Source organism: Barbus barbus (assembly GCF_936440315.1).
Source record: "Barbus barbus genome assembly, chromosome: 8".
Taxonomy (NCBI): domain Eukaryota; kingdom Metazoa; phylum Chordata; class Actinopteri; order Cypriniformes; family Cyprinidae; genus Barbus; species Barbus barbus.
This window is the reverse complement of record NC_136736.1, coordinates 14,172,590-14,191,981: the sequence shown is the minus strand read 5'-3', so window position 1 is coordinate 14,191,981 and position 19,392 is coordinate 14,172,590. Positions and strand designations below refer to the sequence as shown.

General features: G+C 36.5%; 1 protein-coding gene across 1 annotated transcript in view; it reads left to right on the top strand.

The window, feature by feature from the left end:
- The window catches only part of LOC306873359 (cAMP-dependent protein kinase catalytic subunit PRKX-like), a 43,227-nt gene that overhangs the window by 17,856 nt on the left and 5,979 nt on the right, over window positions 1–19,392 (top strand). The window contains exons 3-5 of the mRNA XM_079422596.1: window positions 318–581; window positions 6,439–6,558; window positions 13,799–13,894. Of these exons, the coding sequence (XP_079278722.1) occupies window positions 318–581; window positions 6,439–6,558; window positions 13,799–13,894 (480 nt within the window). The remainder of the gene's footprint in view (window positions 1–317; window positions 582–6,438; window positions 6,559–13,798; window positions 13,895–19,392) is intronic.

The window sequence follows — 19,392 nt, the reverse complement described above, 5'->3', positions numbered from 1 at the left end:
ATACATTTGTGTAATTATGCCAAGCTTTAAAATATTTTATCATGTAAGTAAAAGTAAATTACAACCTTATCAAGCAACTCTAAAACCTAGAAGAGACACGGGGCCTTTGAATATATTTCTGGGCGATGTGGGGTCTTGAAGTCAAAAAGGTTGAGAAACACTGTTTATGGTTTACATTATGGCATGACCTGGCATGAATGTAAGTCCAGATGTTTTAATGTGTAGCCTATTTGTCACAAGCATATGGCAGGTATACATATGTATATGTGTTCTATGACCAAATCACATGTAACACATTTAATGTGGACCTTTCTCAGATTCTGGACGCACCATGATGATCGTTTCCTGTACATGTTGATGGAATATGTGAATGGCGGTGAACTCTTCAGCTATTTACGCACCCGAGGACGTTTTAGCAACAGCACAGGAATGTTTTATTCAGCTGAAATCGTGTGCGCCATTGAATACCTTCATTCCAAAGAAATTGTCTACAGAGACCTGAAACCAGAGAATATACTGCTGGACAGCGAGGGGCATATTCGATTGACAGATTTCGGATTCGCTAAAAAGCTGTCAGAAAGGTATGTTGGCAATTAGATATATATACAAAAAGTCATGAACACACAAAAATCTCTTATTGTCACTAAAGCTGCATTTATTTGATCAAAAATGCAGTAATTAATTAATTAATTTTTTTCAGCACCAATTACTCAAGTCTTTAGCGTCGCATGATCCTTTAGCCATTTGAGTGGTATACCTAATTTTTATTTATTTTATTTATAATTATTTTAAAAAATTGTTTCGTTTTTTGGACAATTATCCACAGTAGACAGTCATCCAAACAAACGTTATATACAGAACAGAATATATCATGCTTTATTTATTCATTTTAATGTTCAAATTAATTATCTATTAAATCTGTTTAATTAATTGCATGCAATGAATTGGGTCCAATTCTGTGCTTATTTAGTAAATGAATAATCCAAAACCAGAAGCCAAATAGAGTGGAGCATTAGAGCTGGATACAGTTGAGTAAGTTCTCATATCTGTTCACTAAAAATGACGTTAGTACATTCCTACCTGAAACAGTCAACATATGATGAAATTTAACTGCAGATATCCCATTGTTTTTCTGTTTGTTGCTGATGTCTTCTCAGCTGATGTATTATTACATTGAAATATAGTCATTTTCCCGTAATACACCACTAGATAGATCTGATGATGTTGTGAAATCTTCTGAAGTTATTTTAAGTACATAGACCAGGGAGAGAGAGAGAGCTGAGCAGCAGTTATCTGAAGTGTGTGTCCCTGAAGATTAAAGTTGATTTTAAGATTGGATTAGGCATGCTGCAGATTTTTTCCTTCATTCCATGGGATTTTAACATTCCTATTGTTCTCATTGTCAAATTAAATGTAAACCATTAGACCTGCTTTGAAATTCTGTAGGGGATCAAATTCAGTTGAGCACTTTTCAGAATCTTAACTGTGATGTTAGTGAATATATATTGCAGTAACGAACCACCATGTCACTCTTCTTTCTTCAAAATATCCAAATGAATGCCTTCATTCAATCATGAAGAATGAATCCCCCTACAAAGACATTGCTTCTTTGCGGGTATTAAAGCTGTCCTAATATGAGTGTCTTTTACAAAAAAAGGCTTAGTTTGGCCCCCTAGAGCATCAGTCAACCCACCGTTATTAATTTGAATGAGTGCAACCAATGGACCATAGACCAATTTAAGAGTAACCTTGCTGAAATTGAAAATCCCTCTGGTTGTGCCCCCTGATATTGTCATTCAAAAACAGTAAAAGAACAAGAGATTGTGTGTTTGTATGTGTGTGTATATCCATCTGCAGTGCAGAGTACTGCAGTGCTTTCTCAGAGCAAGCCTTGGCCCCTCTGATGTCTAAACGTGGATCGTGATTCTGTTTCTCTGTGCATGAGGAAGGACCCCAGATCATTGGGGGTCCGACTCTGATGTGCAAGTGACCCACATATAGAAACTGAAAGCAGTGCCTCCGGTCCAATGGAGAAGACAACTGCCCCTGCAAGCAACAGCTTTGGCTTTTCCAGTCTGAGTAGATAGCATCTGCACTGACTGTCATGTGACAACAATGCCACCTGGTGGCTATATTTGCATTTGCCTTTTTGTTCAGCGATATTTGCTGTTTACTTTCATCAATGGTAATTTGAAGCCCCTGTATTGCTAAAAAGAGGACAGGATGAGGACTTTAAAAATCCAGTCCTTGTTCAGGCATCGGGCCTTTTTTATTCTTGTAGGCGGTATTAGGACATTTTTCATCTGTTTTTCCTTTTATCATCTTGTCAGAGTATCTGCTCAATATGAGGGCTTATTATTGTGTCAGAGTTACTGATGAATTACAGGGCTCTTATTGTGGTCGTGTTTGGGGGTGAAAGAGAGAACTTGTCAAACGCTAGCTGTACAGCTTCAAGTGGCCAATCAAAAAGAAAAAAAATAGAGGAATTCAGAGAAAAGTCACCTTCATTAGAGCCCTGCACGGGCCTCAAATTTAGGCCCTAGCCCGGCCCTGGCCCGAGACGCTCAGGCCCTAGCCCGGCCCACGTCTGACAACTTATCAGAATTACCGACCCGAGCCTGTCTTTTTTCCCCCTTCTCCTAAAACAGTTTGTACTACTGTTTCTGCTATTAGAATAGTTCAGGTTTGTGTGTAATGGCAAAATTATTATATTTTGTTTCGTTTTTTTATTAAGTTAATTTAGAAAAACGTTTGGAGCATTTTTGTTCGTTAAATAGCCTATAAGTTTTTGTTTTTTTAAAGTAACGACCAAGCGGCCAGCGGCATGAGCTGATCATAGCCTATGTTTGATCAATTTAGCCTTCTCATATCATCACGACTTGCCTAAAATAAAATCTATCGATATACTAAAACAGTTCAAGTATATAACAATGTTTAAACGTTAAACCTGCGCTATAATAATAATGTGCGCAGCGCGCTCTGCAGGACATGGAGACACCAGCGCAAACACTTGCATTGTTTTCAGTGGAAACCAATTAAAATAGCCTACGCCGTGTTTTTTTTTTTTTTTTTGATAAAGGTAAGAGTAATACATCATTCTGACCTGTAAAGGGTCTACTTGTATTTGTGTGCACTCACAATACCAACAAAAGGTAGTTCTTTTATAAAACAAAGAAAACAAACATGATGCGCTTTCTGCCGTCTTGAACAGGAGCGCTTCACAAAAATGAACCGAAGCTGAGCGAAAACAGGCCACACAGACATGATAAATATATCTATAGAAAGCTTTAAATTATTACTTAACGAAATAAAAAAATCGAAAACAAAAACTCTTTTATTATAATTTTAATCATAATCAATAAAGATGCATTTCTCTCTAAAGGCCCGTCTAATGAGGAGACGGCGAGTCAGGATCAGCAACTTCATCCTTGCGACACAGACTCAGAAAACATTAGTTTATATTAGTTAATAATTCAAATATCCCCTTACTATTTCCCGCAGACACATTCATGGTTATGTTTGCTGGGGTTTTGCAGCAAGCTTTAGCCTATTGCATGCATTTGAACGCAGAAGTATTCAGCTGTGCTGAAGTCACTTGCGCTCACTGCTGCTGCTGCGGGAAACTAAACACCATCGAGTTGCTCTCAGTCGCGGCAGCACGGTCTCGTGTTGTTTCCACCAGCGCAGCAATTTTTTTCATCACTAATCGATGGATGTCTACAATATAAAAATAAGGAGAAACCCAAAACAGGCCCGAGGCCTGGCCCGCGTCTGAACTATGACGTAAAAATTGGCCCAAAGCCCGGCCCTAGAGGCGTAAAAAAGTCGGGGCCCGTCGGGCCCGGGCCCAAATACAGGGCTCTAACCTTCATCACAACAGCTTTGATGTCCTAAAGGTACTTTTTGAAAATTTGACTGTGAAAATTTGAGATGTTTACATGTTTGTTACAGCAATGACATAAACTAGTCAGCCATCACAGCAAAGAGTAACAGTTAAATAAAACACAGACAGGTCTACCTTTTCAAGTCAGACATATAAACACAGCCATACAAACAAACATATTGTTAAGTGAGTCATCAGTTGTGCTTATATTAATAACAGGATCTGATCTTGATAACCGGAACAGTTTCTTCGCTGATCCTATTAGTATGCAGTCTGATATAATTAGAGTAAACATAAATCATCAGAGCCAATCGAAAATCACGTCACACCAAACCACTCTCACTGTTCATTGGAATGCTGTTGTGAACTGACACTGAGAGGCTTCAGCTAACACAAGGGAGACTAATCCTCTCTATTACAGAGAGAAGAACTAAAACCAGACAGCTGAGCACAGAAAGATAAAGAAAGAGACTGAAATGGAGAGCAAGAAAATGAGGACTATAAATTCTGTGAGAGACAATGCATGCAAGCTATTCTGGTAAGTAAGTTTGCTGTCACCATGGCAGTATTATGATAGGATCAGCAGTAATATGGCCCAGTGAGGTTATATTGAGAATAGAGGAGGGCCAAGCATTGAACCCTGAGGTACCTCGGTTCTGTGATGTGATTTAGACAACCCTTGAAAAAACGAAATCCATATTATGTTAATGTTGAATAAAAATAATCAATGTTGTTGCTCCCATATAAAAAATGTTTGGTAACACTTTATTTTAAGACGTCCTTGTTACACGTTACATGTACTTACTATTATAATAACAATAAATTATGCTTAATTTCACTTAAATAACCCTAAGACAAATCCTAATCCTAACCATATAGTAAGTACATGTAGTTAATTAATTTTACTCTTTACTTAAATGTATAAGTACAAGGACACCTTAAAATAAAGTGTAACCAAATGTTTTAACTAAAATGTAAATATAATGTACAAGTGACAAGATCATAACTCTGGACTTTGCAGTGTTAAGTTAGAAAATTAATATTGTTTTAGTATGTTATTATTGGCCCAGTTAAAAATGTTGTGTACTCTCAAATTTCTACAGTATAATGTGCTTTGTCCTAAAAAAGGTTGAAGACCCAGGAATTAGAACAATCAGAAGGTCGAGCTAAAGATCTGCTAAAACCGCAAAATGCTTCTGTGAGACGTCTCCAGTATAGCATTTATGTTACTCATCATCTCATTATACTGAGATACTTGTATTGATAGGAAATCAGATCAGCAGCTCAAACCAAAAAAATTGTCTCCTTTACATATATCTTCTCCTTATTGAAATTCTGGTATCAACAGATACAATCTTATAATTCTGTTACAAAACCATGTCCAGACAGAGAAGCAAAGGGCAGTCGTTTGCTGAAGGACAGGTCAACAGACTTGTTTATCGACCGGCCCCATGGCCCCAAACAAACACAGATTTGTCATTTCACCCCATGGAGCTGCAGCTACTCCGTGTAATCAGAAACCCTCTACTACAGTGTAGTGGGCTTTCACCCTAGCTTCTAGCTCAATATACAGTTATGCTTCTAGTATCCTTGGCTTGAAGTGGATAGTGTCTCTACCTTACACCAGCCAATACAATCCTGGTCCAGATAGCCAGCTGTCACAAGGTGTAGTGGAATTACAACCCTCTGTGTGCTATCTTAACAGTCACTGTAGTAGGTGGGCCACGTTACACTGTTATGCATCAATTTTTACAGTGTTAAATATATAGCCAACACAAATCAATATTTTATGTCCATTTATTTATTTATTTATGGTAAATCGCTATAACTATGACAATGAAAACTGAAATAACTCATCAACCCTTTCATTTATTTTGGGTTGCTGACATTACTTACACAAATATATCTCGAACTTATACAAAAGGCCATTAGTGAAATGCATTTATTTGTATTGTCTATTTTGCGTGTTTTCATGACAATATTATTAGATTTTAGAATGTTTTAATGTTTTTGCTTTAATTTATTGGGCTAAACTGTATGATTGATGTTTGATTGGATGCTTTATTGAAGATATAATTCATACAAAAAAAACTGAAAAACACAAATTGTCATCATTTATATCAGTTATATAATTCCAAACCTGTATGGCATTCTTTCTCTGTGAAACATAAAATATATTTTGAGAATTTTTTCATTGCTCACCAAACAGGTTTGGTTTCCTACAATTTAAAAAATGTATTCTCATTTGTGTTCCGCAGATGAACAAAAGACATACAGGTTTGAAACAACATGAGTGTGAGTGAATGGTGACTAAATTCATTTGTGGGGGAACTATCCATGGAAAAATTTTGTTCATTTACTGGCTGAGAAATAGTACAGAATTATACACATTTGTTCTTTCTTTGTCATTTTCATAGTCTTTTCATAGTCCTAATATATTCAGTTTATTTCCAAGTATAAATCTGATTTTGATCCCAGTGGTCTAAGAATTTGAGACCCTGTAGTATTTCCCTCTCTTTCTGTCCATCACTATTTTATTCTCTCTTTCTTTCCAGGACATGGACTCTATGTGGTACTCCTGAGTATTTGGCTCCAGAAGTGATTCAAAGTAAAGGTCATGGACGAGCTGTTGACTGGTGGGCTCTGGGTGTTCTCATCTTTGAAATGCTTGCAGGGTAAGACGGCACTATGATCACCTCCTAAACATTTGACACCAGGGATTTCAACCAGGAATCTGTGTAGCCGTGAATGTTTAGGGCTCCACAGAGATGTATAAAACAGACTTGAAGAATTTTTATGACCTGTTTTAGTAATTTAAAGGAAAATTAGCTAATGACCTGATAAGCATAGTATATTTGAATGATGTTATTACAGAGTTTTACCAATAATATCTATATTTTTTTTATTGGAAGTGACTGGGTTAGTTGAGAGTCGGAAAACCCCTGATTTACAGGAAAACAACTCAGTAATTGAATTTCCATCTTTTAAAAATCCATCACATGTGCGTGACTTTCACGTGTTAGTCAAAAAAATTGGAATTTCAAATCCTATTTTATGACAACTTTTTTCCATGTATAATTTAACTGCCCTTAAGCTAATGGCTACTTGACCAAAACCAGTCATGTATAAATACATGAAGAAAAATAACACTTGCTATTTCATCCTGTACAGTTGGAGCGACTGTATTTGTACTGGCCTCTGGTCAGGAAAAATCTGCTATTGTCAAAGATACACCACTAGAGAGCAGCAGTGGAATATTAGACACTGAGTTCTGCCAAAGGAGATGGCCTCTTTCTGTGCTGCCTTGGTATTTATCCATATTATGATATTTATCCTTATTTGCCTAGACGTTTATCCCTGTAGCCTACATTTATATATACAGATAATCTGCTCATAATTTACAGTATCTCAGGGGGCGGATGCATTTCTTGGAATATATCTTGTTTACAAAAGATTACATCCAGATTAAATTCTTATTACCAACACATGTGGGCATAAATGTGTGGTAGAACAGCATGCAAAATTTGTTGATAAATTTTGGACAAATTATACATTATATTTTTATTTATTTTGGCATAATATCTGTCTTGCACAAGTAAAGGTGTTCATTTTGTCACATGGACTCCAAAGCCGGTGTGAAACTAAACTTCTTCCCTCCTGGTATAATTTTGGATGATGTAGTGTATATCCCGTCCAAACTGCTTCATTCTCCCACCTCAAAATCTGCCCTATAGCTTTCACAGGGTCTCGTGTGGAGGAAAAAGTGACCCACCCTCTTCATTCAGCCCAGACTTCTTTTGAAGTGTTGGATCCTGCATGTGAGTGAGAGAAAAATACCTGGTCCCTTATTTTTTTTTCAAGAGACACATGGATATAGGCCCAGCTTGTCCAGACATATAAAAGCTCCCTTCAGTCATCTCTGTGACTCTGGGTGTGCTTGTCTGTGTATGTCAAAGGTCGTTTGAGACTCCTTCGCGGAAAATGTTGCAAGAGTTGAAATGACTCCTTCTGGATTGAGCCATGAAAAGGATCGCAACCTTAACGCAGTGACCGCATATGTGGATGTGAGCAAATGTCTTGTTGGTGCTATTTCAGACCTAACTACAGAAGTTGTTGTTTTTTTTTGTTGGTACAAAATTGTGTATTTTTGTAGGTACAAAATTGGTGAAAATGTCAAAAACTTATCTTATAAATGCATTCAAAAAATTGTTAAAATGTATACCTTTTTTTTTCATTAAAGGAAATCAGATTTAATGGGAGAGGGGTGGGATATCACATACACTACTAATCAGAAATTCTAAAGTAAGATTAAGGAGGCATTGAGTTGATCATAACTGACAAAATAAGACATTTTATAACTTTTTTTCTATTCATAAAAAAAATCCTGAATCCAAAAATAACATAAGAGACTTTCAAGAACTTTAAAAAAATATTGCAAAATATCTTACCAACCTCAAACTTATGAACAGTAGAGTGGAATGGATATACTGTAAACCGTTTAACCCCTTAACTGTCATCCCCATTTTTGAAAATTCACGAAAAAGTGCGCTATGCAAACTTAAATTATTATAATTCATGAATGCTTTTGAATACAGACCTAAGGTTGGTCTCGTTTTAAAGAAGACAATTAGCAGATTATCATTTAATAAAATTAAAGTATTAAAAAGTTATAGAAGTTTAAATTTATTGTAAAAAAAAATTATAATATTTTATTTTACATACAATAAATATTTTAAAAAAATAGTTAAAAATCTAAAATTGCTATAACATTAAAGCCATATGTGTACATAAGTTGTGTTTCAAATTTGAAGTTGATATAAAAAAATTGAGGTTCATATGCAATTTTGTTTAGGCGTTATACCAAAAACAGCCACCGGGTGCCATTCAAACGCCATTGAATTTTTTGTTGATTCATTTCTGTCACAAATCTATCAATTTCTCTCTCAATATTACATCCATAACAAAATAATCACCAAATATAGAATCTTGAGACTCAGACCTTTCCAACGATATGTATTTTGTCAAGATTATAAAAAGTTTTGATTCTAAAAGACCGTAATACATTTTGTAATATGACACCCCCGCTAAGGGGGAGGAGACCGCTAAAACATTTTGAAGTACCATTTCTATGGTAACGCAATGCCCGATTTCAAAATGGTTTTCACAGGATGAATTTTGAGATTTTAAGCTTTCAAATGGTATATAACATATGATGATTGCTAAAACATGTGACAGGAAAAAAGGTAAGGAAATAAAGACTTTTTGTGACAAAGGTCAGAACTCCTGTTATGATGCAGATTTATCACAGACTCTTGGTGCATTCTTGTCATGAATGAATCAATTATTGTTACTACATAATTTGTAACAACAAATAATGGTAAGATATCTATTTAGGAGACTTAGACCTTTCCAATGATATATAGTTTGCCATGATTACATTAGGATTTAACTGTAATATAGTGAAGTAAAGTAAGGCGGGATGGTGACAGTTAAACAACCATGTTAAAACAGCAGTTTTTTATCATTAAAATCCTCCAGTCGTTTAAGTGATGCTGATTAATCCTGAAAAAGGTATTTCTGGTATTTCTTATTGCCGAAGCCATTGCCTGCAAAGATCTTTGAAATGATGTGTGGAATCTTGTTAAGAAGAAGTACGTACAAATCAGGAAAGGGTAACAAAGTATTTTCAAAACAATAGATTGGCCATGAAAAACCTTGACGGCCGTCAGTAACAAGTGGAGATACTAAGGAACCATAACAGCAATCCAAAGAACAAAGTACAGGGTGGGTGTGTGTGTGTGTGTGTGTGCATATATATATATATATATATATATATATATATATATATATATATATATATATATATATATATATATATATATATATATATACAGTGCCTATAGAAAGTCTTCACACCCCTTCATTTTTTTTTTTTCAAATTTTGTTATGTTAAACTGCTTTAAATTACTTTTTTTTTTTTTTTTTTTCACATAAATCTACACCCCTCACCATAATGACAAAGCAAAGCCCGGATTTATCACAACTTTGCAAATTTATTAAAAATGAAACACTGAAAAAAATGACATTGCACAAGTCTTCATAACCTTAACTCAAAACTTAGTTTTGGCCATTCTTCTCTTTAGATCATCTCAAGCTCTGTCAGGTTGGCTGGGGACCATCGGTGGACAGCCATTTATAGGTTTTTCCAAAGATGTCTGATTGGTTCCAATCGAGGACTTTCATAGAGTTGTCCATAGCCAGTCCTGTATTGTCTTGGCTGTGTGCGTAGGGTGATTGTCATGTTGGAAGGTAAACTTTCAACCCAGTCTGAGCGCTCTGAACCAGGTTTTCATTAAGGATATCTCTGTATTTAGCTGCATTCAGCTTTCTGTCTTCTCTGATCACTTCCCCAGTCCCTGCCGCTAAAAAACACCTCCACTACATTATGCTGCCACCACCATGCTTCACCGTTGGGATGGTATAATGCAGGTGATAAGCGGTGCTTGGTTTCCCTCAGACATGAATAAGGAATTGAGGTTTATCAGACCAGAGAATCTTTTTTTTCGTAGTCTGAGAGTTATTTAGGTGTATTTTTTTGTAAATTCCAATCAGGGTGTCATGTATCTTTACTGAGGAGAAGCTTGAGTTTGGTCACTTTGCCATCAAGCCCAGATCGGTGGCGTGTCGCAGTGATGTTTGTCCTTTTGTAAGTTTCTCCCATCTCCAAAAAGATCATGGAGCTTGACCAGCGTGACCATCAGTTTCTTGATCACCTCTCTAACCAAGACCCTTCTCCTTCAATTGCTCAGTTTGGCCACGAGGCTAGATCTAGGAAGAGTCCTGATTGTTTCAAACTTCATCCATTAAGGACTATGGAGGCCAAATGCTCCTGTGAACCTTCAACACAGAAGATTTTTTTTTTTGTAGTCTTCCCCAGATCTGTCTCAACACAATCCTGTCTCTCAGCTCTGCAGGCCATTCCTTTGTCCTCATGGCTTTTTGCTCAGACATCCATTTCAGCTGTTAAACTTTATATAGACAGGTGTGTGTCCCTTTCTAAATCATGTCCAATCAACTGAATTTGCCACAGGTTAACTCCAGTTGGCGTATAGAAACATCTCAAAGACGATCCAGTGAAGCTGGAATGCTCCTGATCTAAATTCCAAGTGTCAAAGCAAAGGGTATGAAGACTTGTACAATGTCATTTTATCAGTGTTTTATTTTTAATAAATTTGCAAAGTTGTGATGAATCCAGTTTTTGCTTTGTCATTATGGTGAGTGGGGTGTAGATTTATGTGGGAATAAAAGTCATTTAAAGCAGTTTAACATAACGCAACAACAAAATGTGAAAAAAATGAAGGAAGTGGTAAGACTTTCTATAGGCACTGTATATATGGCTGGATGGCTAGGCAGAAGTCATTACTCACAGAAACATCTATGGCTGCCTAAATTCTGAAAACAAAACAAAACAAACAAAACCCAGTTGATTTAACATGGGGTGTTTATGGGTAGTTGACAGATAAAAATTGGACTGTGTCCTACGGTGTGACAGCAAAAATGTAGAAAAAAAAACAACAACATACAAATAACATGAGAAAAATGTATCCTCATTCTTAGTTACAAATAGCATGAGAGAGGTTTATCTTTATATTATAGGACACATTGATACATCAACTACCCTTATACATTTTATGTCCTACATTTACATCTTCTTTATATCATCTTGTGACCCATAAGGATTTTTTTTACATTTTTAGGAACTTTACACGCAACAAGCACCTTGAGTTCAAAAACAGCTGTATAGAGTGTAACAGAATGTAAGGGTCTCAAGTCAAAACACATTTTTCAAAGTGTCTTAAAAATACTAGAGTCATGGCATGAGGTGCTGAAAAAAGAGCAAGACACAATGCATAAATAAATGGTATTCTGCATGTGTACATAGATTTGAAAATATCCCAGGTGGAATTCAAAAATGTATCCTGTGTGAAACAGACAGATTGACTGATTGAAATTCAGGCCAGTAGTAGGCCTAGTCGACAACAAAGAAATAAAACAAACAACATATTGATTCTAAACACAGCTTGTCTGCCACAGTAATGTCTTTCTTAGCAAATATCAATACATGTATTGATAACTGATTGACTAATATAAATTATTTTGATTAATTAATCAGTATATAATGTCGTTAATTTGATTTATGAGTTATAATACAATATTTACTTCAAGAATTCAAGAGCACACTTTTTTTTTTATCTTTTTCTCAGTGGAATCTTGGCGACACCTGTGCTGTTATGTAAAGGTTTCAGTTTCATAATTCTCCGTTTTTCCCCTGTTGCCAGCCACTGATTACAGTAACACTATAGAGACTAATATGTCGCTTCTGCTCACTTTCTCCTTCTCTCTTTTTCATCACCCACAAGAAGGAATAGCTGCAAGTTCTGCTCTCCTGGTTTCTTTCTCTGTTTTTGGTTCCCATACTCAGTCAGTACAGTCAGTCCTGGTCAATCCATTATGTGGAACCACCTTATTTTACTTCTTACAGAAGGCTGCAGCTAGAGGTCTTTAAAGATATAGAAAATTCTGTCATAATTTACTCACCTTAATGTCATTCAAAATCTTTCTTTATTCAGTCAAACACAAAAGTAGATGTTTATAATGTTATTTTCCATTCAGTGAAAGTGTAGGGTGACCAGACACTCTCAGGCACCATAAAAAAATCAATCAATCATAACAATAATGTATATGACTGAAAAATGTGTATGGCTTTTATTTGTCAAGTATTAAATCTAAGAGTAATAGCTTACCCAAAAATGAAAATTAGCAGAAAATGTACTCACCTTCAGGCCATCCAAGGTGTAGATGAACTTTGTTTCATCATTGGAACAGATTTGAAGAAATAATTTGGAGAGAAAAAAAAACACATTACATTACCCGTTCACCAATTGATCCTCTGCAGTGAATGGGTGCCATCAGAATGATAGTCCAACAAATTCATTTTTGGGTGAACTATTTCTTTAAATAATGTTACTGCGGTCATTCTGGGTAATACTCTTTTAAGCCATCTCACATTTGTCCTCCCTGTTGTGCAACTCTGCAGTAATGGCTTGTTCAGTGTCAATTACTGCAGGGTCTTTCACTCTGTATTTTGCTGCTGATGTACGTCTCATCATCTCATCTTCACTTTTGACACTTGAGTTCCGTCATTGTCAGTGATCTGTGCCCTCATGGGACTTCAGGTGGTCGCCTAGTAACAGGCTCATTAGCATCTCTCACCTCATCTATCCCTCATATCCAGCGGCTCTTTTCAGTGCCAGCTGGATGCAGGCATTAAACACAAACTCATTGAGACTGCAAGGATGTTTGATGGCATGTAGGTCGAAGCTGGAAGTCTCTAATAGAGGAGTAATGGATTACACAGCATGAGCTGGAGAATCACTCTAACAGACATTAGAGAACACTCATCACATGGACAAAGCATTATACTGAGACACAGTAAACAGTAGTCATTTAGAGGCCTAAATGGCACCCTCAGCCCTTGCAGGCCTCCTCCAGTGGCGTAGACCAGGGATGCATCTGTGAAATGTACACCTAAATGTGATGCTAAATACAAAAGAATGATCTAAATAAAAATCTGTTATTGAATTATTATGAGTCAGTATTAAATTTGCTCTTACATTGAGTTGAATATTGATGTATGAATAATTGCAGAGGTTTTTATTGGACTAAACTGACAGGACAAAGGACTAAGCCGAAGATAAAGTCTGTGCATTAGTTTTTGGCATTTCAGCAGAACTTTAATGAATTCAGATAAAGACAGAGGACACTAGTAAATATATTTTAAGGCTTTTCCTGTTCAGTGTCACTCTGGAACATTAATTGGTCGTTTTTCATTTTAATTTAATTTTTTTTCCTAAGGTATCCACCATTTTTTGATGATAATCCCTTTGGCATCTACCAGAAGATCCTGTCCGGAAAGCTGGAGTTTCCACGCCATCTGGATTTCTATGTAAAGTGAGTTTGATACAGAAAACACAACTGAATGACACATGCCATATTTACAGCACACAATGTCTAGTGAAATCATGTCAGCATCAACATGAAATATTATTTGATCTCAAACTTATTTGTGTGGGGGGAAAAGCACAAGTCTGTTTATTGCTAGCTAAAAGTAATAAGTAGTTGTTTTTGTTTTTGATTTTCAATTGAAATAAATCTTGGGTGGTGGTGGGTGGGGTGGGGCGGGGCTAGACATTTAAGTTTTGTTTTTAGATTTTAAAAATATTAGGTGAAAAACTGTAACTAAAACTTGAAAAGATTAAATGAAAATTAGAAATGTTGCTGAAATACTGAAATAAAATAAGTTGAAGTACTAAAATTGATCAAATTGACAAATTAATAACTAATAGCAATGAATATTATAACTAATAATGAAATAAACTAAATTGAAATATTAAAGAAGATCTAATAAAAAATGAAAAAGCAGATAACACTGAAAATATAACAAAAGATAATTCAAATTATTAATAAATACTATTATATGTAAATAATTCTAAAATAACACTGTTAAAACATAATAAAAAATACAGTAAGTTTAGACTAATTTTATTTTATAATTTGTATCATCCCTCCTGCAAAAATACATTAAATATACAGAAATATGTCCCTGAAAATCAGTAATTACTTTTTTAAAGGGGTCATCAGATGCCCATTTTCCACAAATTGATACGTTTCTTTAGGGTCTTCATGAAAAGTCTATAACATACTTTGGTTAAAATTTCTCAATGGTAGAGTAAAAAATACCTTTTTACCCTCTCAAAATCAGCTCTGTTTTCAGCTCGCCATTCTATTCCATGTTGCTTTAAATGCTAATGAGCTCTGCTCACCCCGCCCCTCTCTTCCGTGGAGTGACGAGCAGACTGTAAACTTCAGCCGCGAAACTTGCTAACTAGCACATATAAGGAAAGGCGATTTGCAAAGATTCATAAAAAAAACGCTTATACTCACCTCTACTGTAGATGAACATGGTTCACGAATGATTCGCGCGAACAGACGCATTTAGGAAGATCAGGGATTGGCGGATTCCCTTTAAAAACAAAAGTATCTTTAATCCTCTGTGTCTTCAGCGGCTCAGATGTCGGGAGTAAATGACAACGGCTATATTCATTATTACATCCAACAACAGAACGCCTCACTTAATCGGAGACATTGTCTTCCCCTGCACCAGAGTTGACACAATGGCGGACAGCTCTCAGCTCATTCAGGGCGGGTCTAAGGTAAGACGGCCTCAACTATCGTGGGGGCAGCCTGCGCTGAACTACGTCATTCTGATGGGAATCTCAGAACACCCTGATTTGAGGGAGGGCATTTTAAAATGGGTGGATTTTTATCATTATAGGGTGGATGTGTACACACACTTCTAACACACATTTATGTTCAAGCAACATGTAAAGTGAATTTAGCATCCGATGACTCCTTTAATGCCTCCACAACAAAAACATCTTAAATACAGTAAAAACATTTGTTAATATGGTACTCTACACGTTATATAGACACAACTTTTATAGACATTTTTATTTTCAGTAATAACAGGGACTCCTTGCTGCACCTCTATAACCAGAAAGGGGTCTTTGACATGAAAAAAGTTGAAGACCCCTGTTTTAGAGAGTTCATAGTTAGAAGAGAGATGCTCTCACAGTTATACATGCAGTTACATGTGCACGCAGTTACAAACTAGCTCATGTCCTCTAATGAACTCGTCTAAACATGTCAGCTAAGCACACTGGAGTGGAGGCATCCTCCAGATTGCAGACAGGTGCGTATCTATTTACTGTACACTGTTACTCATGGTGCTTTTGAAATAAAGAAGCTCAGGATTCAGCAAACGACCCACTGTCCACTCTTTATGTTCAAAAAAGCAATCCTTCAGTTTATCCCTCTTAATAAAACACAACAATATCTTCTCTTAGTTTTAGTCATTGCAGCTGTACAAACACGTACACAAAATGACATCACAGCAGCATTTCCTAATTTGCGTTTTGTCCACTAGGGGCTAAACTGGCGTTCGCTGATTCAAACGGTCTGCACTCCAGAGACAAAGACAGCTTGAGGAAGCTTTCGGAAATAGAGACAGTCACCTCAGGCAAAACAAATCTGTGTTTCCTTTCGACTGGCGTGTTTACTCTAGTTACAATTGTGAAAGTAGCCGAAACTACGACTTATGTCAGTAGAGATTTAACAAGCTTGATAAGATAATGGTATTCTGAAGTCAAACGCACATGATCATTGGAGAATGAATAACATCTGCAAGGGAGGCTAGAGTGAATGGTAAGGTCATCTGTAGCAAGATCGCTCCAGGCATCTCTGGTGTTAGGTTGAGTGAGAACATCATCGGCACAGCAGTAAACATGCTAATGAGCTCGTGTTCGCAGCTTGAAGTCTGTTGGGTAATGGATACAGATTGATTTTAAAACCTAATACCTAAGGGTTATGTGAAAAGCTTAGTGCAGGTAGATTTTTATGTGTGTAGAAATTTTTTATGTTATTAAGCTGTATTATGAATATTCTCTTTAAGAGAGTGGGGTTATACTTTTTCAGTAGGTTTACTACAGGCCTTTGTCAGAAAATATAGGTGTGTGCGATGTTTAATAACATTTTGTTTCATAAATTCTTTGGCATATTGTAACATTTTGGTAAGTGTCCATTGTTAACAGTATTTAAATACATTATAAAAGGCTTTTAGTTAGTTAACATTTACTGATACATTATTAAAATCACATATCTGTTAGTATTATTTAATGGATACAACCTAACATAAACTAAAAATAAGAAGTTGTAGCAGTTGAATGGTTGTTAACTATAACAATTATTATTATTTATAACAACCATGTTATCTAAGATTAATAAAACCGTACCTGTAAAGGTTTTCTTTTCTTTTTTTTAATTTTAGTTAATGCATTAAGAAATGTAAGCTAGTGGGACCTTACTGTAAAGTGAGACTTTTTCCTTTAAGGTTTATTTCTTGAAAAAGGGAACAGCACACTTTATTCATGTTTCTTTTTGAAGTAATTATTTATGTATTAACTACATACATTTTTCAGGACTCGTTTTGAAATATTCAAATAGTATATTTATTTTAAAGAGCAGATTTAAGGTACTGTAAATTTATAATGCTGTGATACCTAAATTCACTTGAAGCATTCAAACCCAATTTTTCCATAGAATTTAAATATTAAATTTAAAAGGGTCATCGGATGCGACATGCACTTTTACAAGTTTGTTTGAACTGAAATGTATGTTGGCAGTGTGTGTACACAACCTTAATAATAATGATAAAGATCCACCCAGTGATTTTTTTTATTTATTTTTTTAATCTCGTTAAATAATTTCCCCTTTCGCATATTAAGCCATTCTCAGATGTCTTGCCTTCCTCCCCCTAAACCGTTATCCTCTCTTGATGCTAACAGTGCTACTGATACTTTCTGTTCCACTCTGACGTCTTGTTTAAATACTTTCTGCCCCTTGTCTTCCAAGCCTTGTACCACCCCTTCTGCCCCTTGGCTATCTGATGTTCTCCAAAAACATTGTTCTAAACTCAGGGCTGCGGAAAGGGTATGGCGCAAATCATTAAATCCTTCTTACCTTAATTTAAATCGATCACTCCTCTCTGACTTCTCTGCTAATGTTTCCACTGCTAAAAGGACATACTATCATGACAAAATTAACAATTCGCCTAACTCTCGCATGCTCAACATTTTCCTCCCTCCTTTGTCCTCCTCCTCCTTCATCATCTCTAACAGCTGACGACTTTGCCACATTCTTCATTAATAAAATTACAAACATCACTGCACAATTTTCCACACCACAATCTATCAAACATATCTTACCAGCAAACATACACTCGTTCACATCCTTCTCTCCACTCTCTGAGGCAGAGGTCTCTAAACTCATCCTTTTCCAGTCATCCTACTACCTGTCCGCTTGATCCTATTCCATCTCATCTCCTTCAAGCCATTTCTCCTGCAGTTGTACCTGCACTCACTCACATCGTTAATACATCTCTTCACACAGGAATTTTTCCTTCAGCATTTAAACAGGCTCGTATAACTCCACTTCTTAAAAAACCCACTCTTAACCCAACTCTTTTAGGGAACTATAGACCGGTTTCCCTTCTTCCTTTCATTGCAAAAACACTTGAACGAGTTGTGTTCAACCAAGTCTCTGTCTTTCTCACACGGAACAACCTCCTGGACAGTAACCAAGCTGGCTTCAGAAGTGGACATTTGACCGAAACTGCCTTGCTTTCTGTTGTTGAAGCCCTAAGACTTGCAAGAGTGGCTTCCAAATCTTCATTACTTATCTTGCTGGATCTGTCTGCTGCTTTTGATACAGTCAACCATCAGATACTCTTGTCAACCCTATTGAGAAAGGGCATCTCAGGAACCGCACTCCAGTGGTTTGAGTCTTACCTCTCTGATATGTCCTTCAAAGTATCTTGGAGAGGTGAGGTATCCAAATCGCAACATCTAGCTACTGGGGTGCCTCAGGGCTCAGTTCTTGGACCAATTCTCTTTTCTGTCTACATGGCATCACTAGGTTCTGTCATTCAGAAACATGGCTTTTCATATCACTGCTATGCTGATGACACTCAACTCTACCTCTCATTCCATCCTGATGATCCGGCGATAGCTGCTCGCATCTCAGCGTGTCTAACAGATATTTCTTGCTGGATGATGGACCATCACCTTCAACTCAACCTAGCTAAGACAGAACTGCTTGTAGTTTCAGCTAACCCATCGCTTCATCACAATCTCACCTTCCAGTTAGGCTCATCTACCATAACTCCTTCAAAAACAGCCAGAAACCTTGGAGTTGTGATTGATTGATAAGCTGAATTTCTCAGACCACATTGCTAAAGCTGCCCGGTCCTGCAGATTTGCATTATACAATATTAAGAAGATCAGGCCCTTTCTCTCGGAACATGCAACACAACTCCTTGTTCAGACTCTTGTTCTGTCCAGACTTGACTATTACAATGCTCTCTTGGCCGGTCTTCCAGCCAATTCTATTAAACCTCTACAATTAATCCAAAATGCCGCTGCAAGATTAATCTTTAATGAGCCGAAAAGAATGCACGTCACGCCTCTGTTCATCAATTTGCACTGGCTACCAATAGCTGCTCGCATTAAATTCAAGGAATTATGTTTGCCTACAGAACCACTACTGGCTCTGCACCCCTTTACCTAAATTCATTACTTCAGACTTATATGCACTCTAGAAGCTTGCGTTCTTCAAGTGAACGACGCATTATTGTACCATCCCAAAGACACACAAAAACACTTTCACTGACTTTTTCATTAACTGTTCCATCTGGTCGAATGACCTGCCTAACTCAATCCGAGTAGCCGAATCCTTACCCATCTTAAAGAAACGGCTAAAAACTCATCTGTTCCATCTTTACTTGACCCTCTAACTCTAGCACTCTCTATTCTAATTTTATTTTTATCTATATG